Source organism: Notolepis coatsorum (genome assembly GCF_963971535.1).
Source record: "Notolepis coatsorum genome assembly, chromosome: 3".
In the NCBI taxonomy this organism is placed as follows: domain Eukaryota; kingdom Metazoa; phylum Chordata; class Actinopteri; order Aulopiformes; family Paralepididae; genus Notolepis; species Notolepis coatsorum.
Window position 1 is genome coordinate 1176956 of NC_140167.1, and position 12607 is coordinate 1189562.

General features: G+C 46.2%; 1 protein-coding gene across 1 annotated transcript in view; it reads left to right on the forward strand.

Annotated features, from left to right (window-relative positions):
- The window catches only part of LOC311225102 (otoferlin-like), a gene marked incomplete at both ends in the record, with an annotated part of 96148 nt that overhangs the window by 28023 nt on the left and 55518 nt on the right, over window positions 1-12607 (forward strand). Inside the window, 6 exons of the mRNA XM_084310307.1 lie at window positions 45-169; window positions 4400-4534; window positions 6625-6786; window positions 7246-7365; window positions 8770-8931; window positions 10368-10530. Of these exons, the coding sequence (XP_084166433.1) occupies window positions 45-169; window positions 4400-4534; window positions 6625-6786; window positions 7246-7365; window positions 8770-8931; window positions 10368-10530 (867 nt within the window). The remainder of the gene's footprint in view (window positions 1-44; window positions 170-4399; window positions 4535-6624; window positions 6787-7245; window positions 7366-8769; window positions 8932-10367; window positions 10531-12607) is intronic.

Below are 12607 nucleotides of genomic sequence, written 5' to 3' on the forward strand. Positions count from 1 at the left end.
CTCCCTCCCTCCCTCCCTCCCTCCCTGCCTCTCTCCCTCCACAGTGAAGCAGATCTTCCAGCTCAGGGTCCACATGTACCAGGCCCGCAGCCTGTTTGCAGCCGACAGCACCGGCCTGTCGGACCCCTTCGCCCGGGTGTTCTTCTCCACACAGAGCCAGGTCACGGAGGTGAGGGACGCCTTCATTGATCCCCCTGGGGGTCACAGGTCACAGAGGTGGGGGATGCCTTCATTGATCCCCCAGGAGGACAGTATAGAGCAGTGTTTCTCAACTGGTGGGTCGCAACCCAAAAATGGGTCGCGGGGCCATTTTGAGTGGGTCACGGATGTGTGTGTAAAAAAAAAAATATTATAATAATAATTCGATTTTTTTTTTTTTTGCACTACCTATCTTTGTGAAAGTGGCTTCTCAGCTCTGGTCCAGCTGAAGACAGAGCAGAGGAACAGATTGGACATTGAGCATGACCTCGGAGTTGCTTTGTCTACCATCACCCCAGACTTTGAGACTCATGTCAGGAGCAAACAACATCCCCAGTTATCCCATTAGTTCCCTGGGATGTTAAGCTAAGAAGTCTGCTAAGAAGCATATATTATTTATTATTATTTTATTATTTTATTTCATTGTGTTTTTAGCACTAGCTGCACTTTTGTTGCAACCCCAGTTATCCCCTTAGTTCCCCCAAACTTAGGTCTGTTATGTTAAGCTAAGAAATCTGCTAAGAAGCATAATATTATTTATTATTATTTTATTTCATTGGGTTTTTAGCCCTAGTTGCACTTTTGTTGCACTTTTTTGTGTTTATTTCATGTTTTTAACAGTGCATGAAAGATTGTGTATTACTGCAAATATTTTGTTTTTTTAAATAAATCAGAGTGTTAGAAAATTTGGGTCGCGACTTAATGACTAAGGGAAATGTTGGGTCAGTACAGTACCGGCGCCATAGTAAACATTAATGCAATGTGGATGGAAAACGCTCCACGTACTGTAGGACGCAAACGACCTCTCACTGTACTTGAGTTACCCGAGTTGCACCGCGTGTCCGTGGCGTGACGATTGCGTATTTTGTCTTGATGAATAATTTAATCAGATTAGGAAGCGTTCACTGTAGCAGAACCTAGATTATTGGCCTCATGGATCTACATTACCGTACATCATCAGCACACAGCTGTGTCCTATCTGCCCAACACGCGTGTCCTATCTGCCCAACACGCGTGTAAATGTGTACGTTCAAGGACCACTGGTCTAAGGCTATGTTCACACTGCAGGCGAAAGTGGCCCAAATCTTGTTTCACGACAGTGTGAACGGCACCACTCACATGGAATCTGATCTTTTCAATTCTGATTCGGGCCGCTTTCATAATAATATGTGGTTCCTCAATCAGATACAGGTCAGATTTGTTTCGCAACGCGCAACCTCAAGTCTGAACGGTCACGCGACGTTCATGTGACTTTTACGTCACTCTACATTGACATTTATCACAATTTTCATCTTCTTTATTGTTAATTTGCGCACGCGGGTCAGTTCAGGAGCGTGTAACCGGCTCACACTGGAATCTGATATTGGCCACATTTAAGGCGAGACAGTACTGTACCTCCTAATAGGCAAACATATTTTTTTTGTATAGATATCACTATGAAACTTTCCCAGTTTGTTATGTACATAACAACTAAGAAAAAATGTATTGCACGTTTTCGGAGATTTTATGTTTATATTTGCAAAGTGTGCCATACATAATTAAATATGAGCTAATTTGCATATGTCGGCAGGATAGACATCACACATTGGATGATGCCAGATAAAAAAACATTTGTTTCATTATGTTGACACATTTAACTTTTTACAGAAGGGATTGTGGCTCTGTCTTTTTATCATCCCATAAATCAGGAAATGCTGTCGACTCTACAGTCATAACAAATATATTTTAGCCATGTTTTCTGGTATAAATCAGACTATGAATGACATATCAACAAACCCCATTTGCAAAAAGAAGCAGGGTATAGATAGGAAGACATTTGGAAAGTATGGTGTGTGCAGGGCCGTAGCCAGGGTTTAGAAATTAGGGAGGACCATTTATTTTTTTGGCCCAGACCGGCCCACCATAATTAGTCGGACACCACCCACCAGTACACCATCCTTGCGGTCCCCTTAAATATGCGTACCTACTGTACTATTCCCCCAACCCACTACAAAGCTGGGTAGTAAGTGCCATGGACAAGTGTACCAGTGTACTCACTCGCTCTTGGCTGAATCTTGTTTTGGGTGGTGATGTAAAAACACCTGCATCATAGCAGGCTCAGGACTGGCAAAGTAGTCTATAGCCTGTTCATCCCTGTCTCTCTCCTCCACAACCTGGCTTGACTAGACATAAGGAGAGAGAGAGATGATTACAATTAACTGGTACATTCAGGTCCAGAATAGTTGGAATTCCCTGACAAAGATGTGCAAAAAGCTGTACAATTTAAACAATACCATACTGGTAATGAGCAAATAGTTGAATAGTTACAAATAGTTATGGCTACGGCCATGGGTGTGTGTAGGTGCTAGGGAAATGGGACATTTTATCTCTTGCGTGTACGAATTTATTTGGGGGGGGGGAAACTGCCTCAAAGTTCTGTATTGTAATTGTGATCTATGGACACAATCAGACAACATTAAGTAAAATAAACAACTAATTATGTGTTTTAGATATTTTATTGCCACTAGTTTGAAATAAGACATGTTAAGCAAGCAAAATATAACAAAATCTCAATATCGCAGAGAGAAAAAAAAGCAAAAAGGCAATTTCGGGGGTACTGTCTCGTAAAAAAAATAAAAAATGTAAACAGCCAAACAAAGAAATCTGATCGGAGCAATATATCAAATTAAATCGAGAAGGCTTGCAGTGTGAACGCAGCCTAAAGAACGACTCCTGCTACGCGTCTCTTAGGTCCCCTAGATACCTCCTGAATACTTCACCCCGGTCAGTGAATCCCACAACCACAGAACTAGAGCAAGCATAGCAAACCTGAAGCCTGCTTCTTTCAGTTCCACACTGGGCCAGTGCTCCCTTACTTTCTCTGGAGCCCAGGATTGGAACAAGCTGCCTCTCCCCATCAAGCAGAGCTCGAGCCTCCACAGCTTCAAGAGGAACAAGCTGCCTCTCCCCATCAAGCAGAGCTGGAGCCTCCACAGCTTCAAGAGGAACAAGCTGCCTCTCCCCATCAAGCAGAGCTCGAGCCTCCACAGCTTCAAGAGGAACAAGCTGCCTCTCCCCATCAAGCAGAGCTGGAGCCTCCACAGCTTCAAGAGGAACAAGCTGCCTCTCCCCATCAAGCAGAGCTGGAGCCTCCACAGCTTCAAGAGGAACAAGCTGCCTCCCCATCAAGCAGAGCTGGAGCCTCCACAGCTTCAAGAGGAACAAGCTGCCTCTCCCCATCAAGCAGAGCTCGAGCCTCCACAGCTTCAAGAGGAACAAGCTGCCTCTCCCCATCAAGCAGAGCTCGAGCCTCCACAGCTTCAAGAGGAACAAGCTGCCTCTCCCCATCAAGCAGAGCTCGAGCCTCCACAGCTTCAAGAGGAACAAGCTGCCTCTCCCCATCAAGCAGAGCTCGAGCCTCCACAGCTTCAAGAGGAACAAGCTGCCTCTCCCCATCAAGCAGAGCTGGAGCCTCCACAGCTTCAAGAGGAACAAGCTGCCTCTCCCCATCAAGCAGAGCTGGAGCCTCCACAGCTTCAAGAGGAACAAGCTGCCTCTCCCCATCAAGCAGAGCTCGAGCCTCCACAGCTTCAAGAGGAACAAGCTGCCTCTCCCCATCAAGCAGAGCTGGAGCCTCCACAGCTTCAAGAGGAACAAGCTGCCTCTCCCCATCAAGCAGAGCTGGAGCCTCCACAGCTTCAAGAGGAACAAGCTGCCTCTCCCCATCAAGCAGAGCTCGAGCCTCCACAGCTGCAAGAGGAACAAGCTGCCTCTCCCCATCCAGCAGAGCTCGAGCCTCCACAGCTTCAAGAGGAACAAGCTGCCTCTCCCCATCAAGCAGAGCTGGAGCCTCCACAGCTTCAAGAGGAACAAGCTGCCTCTCCCCATCAAGCAGAGCTCGAGCCTCCACAGCTTCAAGAGAAGCGTCAGGAAGTGGCTCATGGACAGAATAGAGGAATAGCCCCCTATAGTTTGAATGGGTTTCCAATCAGTTTTTAGTTATTGTGTGATATCAAATGTTTGCTATAGGTTAGACTTCTAATGTTTTAAAATGTATGTGTTTTGTCAGTGTCATTGTTGTGTTTTTGTTGTGGCCTAACAGCCCTGGGACCATGACGGAAATAAGGGTCTTACTCTTTTCTCATGTTATCCTTTGGATCCTTGTTGTGTGTTTTTAATCCATCACTAAAATAAAATAAAATCAAATAAAATCTTCCCGCAGGTCCTGCAAGAGACGCTGTGCCCCACCTGGGACCAGCTCATGGTGTTCGAGAACGTGGAGCTGTTCGGGGAGGCCTGCGAGCTGAGAGACGACCCCCCCATCATCGTCATCGAGATCTACGACCAGGACACAGTGGTGAGCGCGGCGCGGCGGCTCCGACCGGAGCCAGTCTGACCACAGTCCGTTAAATAAACAAACCGTCTAACGTCACGTATAGCTCGGATTCTCAGACAGTCTGTCTGACTTCCACTTGAAATGTAAGGCCCTAAAGACGTCATTCAAATGCAAACAAGTTCCTGCATTTGAATGATGTAAGTGTTTTTTTTAATCAATCTGTATATTATATCACACAACATGTATTTTTTAAAGGAACACAGCAACATTTTGGGTCATTAGCTTATCGTCTTCGCCAGAGAGAGACAAGAAGATGGATACCAGTTTCCTCTCTGTGCGTTCAGTAGAAAGCTATCTGGTAGGGTGCTCCAGTAGCACACCATGTTACCGCGCTCGCGCGGGACTCCGTGCTGCGTCACGGATCTGGTTGACTCCGAGTTTGATTCCCGGACTCGCCGTCATTTGCCGAATGTCTCCCCCTGCTCTCTCTCCCGTTTCACCCTGCAACTGTCGGTCATGCTTGACCAGAAAAGCGATAAACGCTAAAAAAAAAAGTTAAAAAAAAAAGAAAAAAAAATAACTATCTGGCTGCACGTTAGCCTAGCTTAGCACAATGAATAGAAGCGGACAGTGCCGGTTAGCCTAGGCATTGTCCAACTAACACCTACTAACCGGCACTGTCCGCTTCCATTCATTGTGCTAAGCTAGGCTAACGTGCAGCCAGATAGCTTTCTACTGAACACACAGAGAGGAAACTGGTCTCTATCTTCTTGTCTCTCTCTCTGGCGAAGACGATAAGCTTATTCCCCAAAATGTTGCTGTGTTCCTTTTAAGTTTGTCGGTTGGTTAGTCTGTTAGAAATGTTTGCGCTTTTATGAGTATGAATATGAATAACATTTTGAAAGAATGCTTTTGTTAACTGACTATTCTATATTTGCCCCTGATCGCCCATTGTTTTGGATGCCCCCCTTGGATAAGTAGAGTGTGACCCCGTATCGCCTGTGGAGGCACCTTATTGTGTGGCGAGGAGAATGTACCGTGACTAAGGCATGCAGGAGGACTAAGGAACCCTCCGGCGGACTCTTGTGTCGATCTTACAGCCGGAGCGGGTGTCCTCGGTCGCCTTAGGCTTCTTGCATTCCTTAACGTGGGCAAGCTGTGCCCGTTGTATGTCGCCGAGAGACGACTCGGACTCTTTGTAACCACTGACTGCAAGAGAGCGGGAGAGAAAACCCACAACGTTGCGTAACCCTTTCCAAAAAAAGAGAATTTATTATCAGAGAAATCCAACCTGTTTTGCAGTTCACTGGTTATGTTACTATTAGGCATCTTGCTTGTTTTTTCCAAAAAAAAAATATTATTTAGCTCTTTTGTCTTCATTGCTCCTTTTGTCGATACTCCTACCGGGGAGCGTGTGCTCGTCAAGCCACGGCTTCCTCCTCTCGGTACAGTATCGTCAAAACGATCAACGATACGACACGGGCGCCTTTTTATTTTTCTGTTGGATTGAGTTATTGTGAAACCATGACAACATGAACAGCTGACCGCGACTCGTCAGGATTGGAGATGGTAGGAAAAAAAAGAAAAAAAGATATATAAACACCACTCTTTCAGATGATTCAAAACTCAGAATTCATGTTTCGTGGTCCCGGGCCGCGTGTAGCTTTTCTCCAACGCGTCCGTGTTTCCGGGTTCCCGTTTTGCGCTCTGATTGGCCAGGTCATGTGACATGTGCGCCAATCGTGGGACGGCAAGTTCTGCGCCTATTTCCGGGTCGAACAGCCTGCAAACTACCTAACGCCTAGTTTATCACTGGTTAAGCTTAGGCGACTCTTTCGCAGTTGGTTAAGGTTAGAGTTTGGAATCAGGGCAGGCGTTCTATCGTCACGCTCTAAGACAAACTCTAACCTTAACCAACTTCGAAAGAGCGCCTAAGCTTAACCAGTGTAGAAACTTGCGGTCCCACGATTGTGCGTATATATCACATGACCTGGCCAATCAGAGACGCGGAAACACGAACGCGTTGGAGAAAGGCTACAGGCGTCCGGGCCTTCATCCCTAAAGGTCTATAACCCGTCTCTGCTTATGCTTCTTTTTTTCTCTAATTCCAGGGCAAAGCCGAGTTCATGGGCAGGACGTTCGCCAAGCCCATCGTCAAGATGGCCGACGAGCACTACGGCCCCCCGCGGTTCCCCCCCCAGCTGGAGTACTACCAGATCTACCGGGGCAACTGCAGCGCGGGCGAGATGCTGGCGGCCTTCGAACTGCTGCAGGTCAGTGGCTCAGGAGGTGGAGTGGGCGGAGCGGGCATCTCTAGGTTCCCGGTTCGATTCCCGCCTCTCCCCCAGGCAGCGTGTCGAAGAAGTGTCATCCCTTTCACTGCCACACGACAGCCGGTTAACCCTTTCACTGTGAAAATACAGAAGGTTAGCCCTTTACTATCACACAACCGACGGCGATGCTCCATCATTAGCATCATTAGCTCCGCAAATGCGGAGCTAATGATGCTAATGATGGAGCATTGCCGTCGGTTGTGTGATAGTAAAGGGCTAACCTTCTGTCGTGTGGCAGTGAAAGGGTTAAAATGTCAACCGACCAATAAATGATAAGCATACACTGCATGTATCACGCGCGTCACGTTTGACTAGAAAAATCAACGTCAGTCAGTCAATCGATCATATAATCCTAATGTTATATTAAAATGTGTATCGTTGTGATTCACTTGTGTTCAGATCGGCCCCAATGGGAAGGCGGACCTGCCCCCCATCGATGGACCCACAGACCTGGAGCGCGGCCCCATCCTGCCCGTGCCACTGGGCATCAGGCCGGTGCTCAGCAAGTACAGGATCGAGGTGAGGAGCTCCTTCACAGCTGCTGCGTTAACGCGACGTATTGTTCTAATGCTACGTATTGGATTTGTGAGGATTCGTTGTTGGTGTGGACCCAATAGCAATAACAGGAACGAGAGAGAGAGAGACAGGCAGGACACAACGGGGGGTAGTTGAAACAAGGCTTTACTTGTTCTTCACAAGGCTTTAACTACAACAACAAAACAATAATCAGTACCTCAGCATAAGCTGGCAGATTACAATGAATGTGACAGGATAGGTAAAGGAACCGACCGGGGAGTGACAGGAACAGACAGAATATATAGGGAGACTAATTACTAACAAGACACACCTGGACAGACAAACAATGACAACAATATATAACATGACAGGACTGAATATCAATCTATACAAATACAAACGACAACACACTAGACCAGACCAGGGAACAGAGTGGGTAACAAAGACAACACCACGGAGAACACATTGAACAATAAAGACATTAGGAGAATACACATATGAATAGGGACTAACAGAGGGAGAAGGGATAGAAGCGGGAACACTCCACTACCACTAGAGGGGGCTGCAGGGCAGGCTTTCTGAGGTGGAGGGGGAATGGGACCAGGCTGTGGAAGCGGATCCTGACAGGATTGAGAAACAGACGCAGAGTATTTCACCAAAAGCAGGTTTACCTATAATTAGCCAGATACCTTTTTTTGAAGATTTAACAGTATAACTTAACATTTTAGGATTTTAATTTGTAAAGCTAAACTTTAATGTTGTGTTGTGTAGGAATGTCATTCATTCATACATATTGATAATTGTGAATTATGAACTAAAGATATCAGAAGTTATTCAGTGATATCTTCTGAACATTATCTGGATACCTGCGTGAATCCTGCTTTGTGAAGTAACCTTTCAGTGAAGTCTGGAACCAATGATAAGTGGTTTTGATATCAGTGATAATCCATGATAATCTGTGATAATATGCTGGCACGAAAATGTTATATGTGTACAGACAATGTAAAAATAAGCCTGTTCAGAGCCTATTGTACTCCGTTTTATAAAAACTGCAGGTAGCAGCATATAATGATGCATTTAGGATCCTCCTTAAGCTCCCAAGATGGACTAGTGCGAGTTATATGTTTGTGACCACAGATGTCCCCACCTTCCATGCTCTGCTGAGGAACCTGATATGTGTCGTTTATTAGAGTCGAAAAACAAGATAATAGGTGCCATTAGTGATGTAAAACTAAGTGAAACATTGGAACCGATGCCTTTATGTATTTTAATGTATTTTAATCTATGTTGTTGGCCTTGTTTCTTTTGTTATTGTATTCTTGTTGTTGTGTTGTATATGTGTAATATGGACCTTGAGTCTGAAATAAAGTCTTCATCATCATCATCATCATACTCCGTCCTCTCCAGGTGCTGTTCTGGGGCCTGAGAGACCTGAAGAGGGTCAACCTGACCCAGGTGGACCGGCCCCGCGTCGACATCGAATGTGCCGGGAAAGGGGTCCAGTCTGCCCTCATCCAGAACTACAGGAAAAACCCCAACTTCAGCACACTGGTCAAGTGGTTTGAAGTGGTAATGCATCACTCAAATATATACTTTTTTTTACAATGATTTACATTTATAAAATGTTTAGGCATTTAGCAGATGCTCTTTATCCAGAGACATCTTACAACAAGTACAACAGTAGAGTTCAAACTCTAGTATCAAGATGGACAGAAAGAGCATTGATTCTAAGAGGAAATAAAATATAATTTACAATTCATCCACACAATTCATGGGATTATTTAAAGGTGTTAATAGATAACATTCAGCCACTAGATGTCACACTAGAGCACCAGCGTCTCACTTATCCAATCAGGTGCATTCCACGTGGGGAAATGGGAAGTATAGGGATGGGGCTACAGTACATGAAGTAGGGAGGGGCTACAGTACATGAAGTAGGGAGGGGCTACAGTACATGAAGTAGGGAGGGGCTACAGTACATGAAGTAGGGAGGGGCTACAGTACATGAAGTAGGGAGGGGCTACAGTACATGAAGTAGGGAGGGGCTACAGTACATGAAGTAGGGAGGGGCTACAGTACATGAAGTAGGGAGGGGCTACAGTACATTAAGTAGGAGGGGGATACAGTACATGACGCACGCAACATGTAAACAACAACCCTCCAAACATTTTTTAAATGTTAAATTCATTAATCAAGAATGTTTGAGGGAGAAAAGCAATACTTTTATTCCACACCTTTCTAAAAGCTCTGGATGTATTTTTATTTTACTCCACATACTTCTTTTTTATCTATAGCACCTAAAAAAAGTGGTATTTCAGATGTATCAACACTAGAAGACACATAGAACCTTTAACTATTGTTTACTCTTTTTTTACTCTGTATTGTATATTGTACGTATATTGACTGAACACTTTTAGCTTACATACTTTTGACTTTCTATTTTATACTTTTAATTAGGGATGTTCGATGTTGGCTTTTTTACCGATACCGATATACCGATATTGTCCAACTCTTAATTTCCGATACCGATATCAACCGATACCGATATATGCAGGGTTTCCCCCCCCAAAAAATTGAATAATTTCAGGTAATTAACATTACATATCTCTTGTCGTGGAATTAACACAACATTATGCATACTTTTGACAATAAATAAAATCTGAATTTGTTCTTACTTGCTTGCCTGGGTAAATAAAGGTTAAATAAATGTAAAAAAAAAAGATTTCTTAATTTTTTTGAAAACCGATACCGATCATTTTCGATATCGCATTTTAATGCCAATATCGGCCGATAATATTGGACATCCCTACTCTTTATCTATTGTTATCTAGCACTCCCAGGAGCTCATAACAGAAAAGAGCATTTCATAGAAAAGTATTGTGTATTTTTTTATGACAAGTCAACTAATAAAGAAACTTGAACTTGAACTGAACTCCGCGTGTTTCCGTCAGGACCTGCCTGGGTTAGGGTTAGGGTTAGTTATTAACTCTGTGTGTCTCCGTCAGGACCTGCCTGAGAACGAGCTGCTCCACCCGCCGCTCAACATCCGGGTTGTGGACTGCAGGGCGTTCGGCCGCTACACCCTGGTCGGTTCCCACGCCGTCACCTCTCTGCGCAAGTTCATCCACCGCCCAGCAGACAAGCAGGCGAACAACTACTCTACGTCAGGTAGGCTGGCCCCTACAAGCTGCACCTAGAGTCACACCGGGACCCCACCAGGGGCGCGGGCGCAATCACTTGCGGGTTTCGTGCGAGAACAGGGCGCGTGGCCGTCCACACCGAGTCCGACTTCAGAGCGGGCGAAAGTGCACGGAGGAAGGCACGTTTACATTGGAACAGCTGTAAAACCATGCACATTTCGACCTCTCTGACCCGGCCCCTCCAGCTGCTGTCATCTCCCCCAATATACATTACATACATTGAAAACACCGATATCTCTCATTCCCCCCTTTGATTCTAATCAAACCTTCAGAATCAACAGACCACTTGGTTTTTTTCAATCATACTCATTAATGGATCTGTACCCGCATCACACCTAAACCAGCAGGGATAAACAACGGTCAGGGAGGAGAGAGAGAGAGAAGAAAGAGAGAGACACAGATTTGCAACTTTTCAGACAACACACCTAACCCCTTTGGCCCCCCTTACTCAGGTACACCCAACGTCAAATCAGGGCGCTCCCTTCCCTCTATTACAGTACACCCCCCATCTTGGGCCGGTCCCGTCTTCTAGGGCAAGGGCCCCTTTCCTGAGACGGCTCCCTTCCTGAGCTGGTCCCCGTTCCAGGGCGCGGTCCCCTAGGCAAACGTGTCTCCTCTGGTCTGCTACTGCCTCAGTGTCTCTGGGCTGTCCTCTCCACCTCTGCTCTCCCACCGCCGCCGTCTCCTCCCTCTCGTCGTAGATGATCTGTGTACCAGGCTGCGGTGCCTGGCCCCTGCTCAGCTGCCTCCTATCTCCAGTCTGTCTCCTGGTCGAGGGTCGTCTCCACCACTGTTGGTCATCTCTAGACTCTGAAAGCAGAAAAACAACACCAGCTGTCCTCTGCACACTCGACCTCCCTTGTTTTTCTCTTAGTCTACGACCTTCTCCACACGCATATCTGTCCCTGTTTGTCGTCTTCCGTCGTGACACCAGCAGCTAACCGATCCCCACTTTCGTCGCCCTATCTTCGTCCCAGGTTGGCCCCCGGCGCGCACCAGTTCTTCTGGTGACTGTGTCGTCTGAAAACTCTGCCTATTTATTAGGTGTGAGAAGGCCCCACTGGAATTCAAACTCCCTTAACTTGAATCACTCCCCCATCTTTATTCCATAAACTCCCCTGCACTACCCCCCTCTCTCCACTAGAGGGTAGTAGAGACCTATCTTCAAATATTTGCCTGCATTATCCCACTGCCCCCCCTAGATGGCGGCCAAAATCAGTCTAGAGTATTTTAGCTGACGTGTCACTCTCTGGTTCTTATCTGTTCTTATCTCCTCGTGGCTCTGTGCAAATGGCTACTCTCTCAAACAAACGGCCGCTGCCCTTCCTTCCAAGGCCTAAAAACACAGCTGTTTTCCTCTCTTTTCTATCCATATCAGGGGACGCTTCTCCCGGACTAAACTCTTGCTTATCGGACATAATACACACTTTAAGGTAAACCCCCGATCGGCTTTCCTCCCGTCATGACAAATTCCGGCCGTCTTAAGACCACAGCGACCAGTTTAAGGTGGGCCGTCTCCAGGCGACGGTCTTGTCATACCAGTCCCGCCATAACAATTTTCCCGTCTGATTTCAGCCCCCCCCCCCCCCCCCCCCTCATCTCGCATTTACACTCCTTCTACCCTGGCCCCGTTTGTTTTTCATTCTCTGTAGATAAAACCCCTCTCGGTTTTCAAAACACCACTCTGCCTCTCTGCCTGTCCCAAAACACACTCCTACACCGTGACTGTTTCCTCTGTGTCTTCAAAACACATTACAGCTGGCTTCTCTGTCGCTACTTATTTACGGATGCACTATCTGTTTGTTTTTATTGGCTTGCGAGGTTAGATAAAGCTAAGACCCTTAGCGTGAGACACACTCAAGTTTTTTTCTTCAACGTTGTCTGGCGTCCATGGTTCCGCTCGGTTCGGTTGCTGTGCCCCCTCATGGCCTCTGTCATGGCCATGGCACTCCCCGTCTCCAGCCCCATTGTCTTTAACCACCGTTGGCATCGTCGTCTCAACCTAATCTAATCTCGATCTGCAATCCGGCTGTCAACGGCAACAA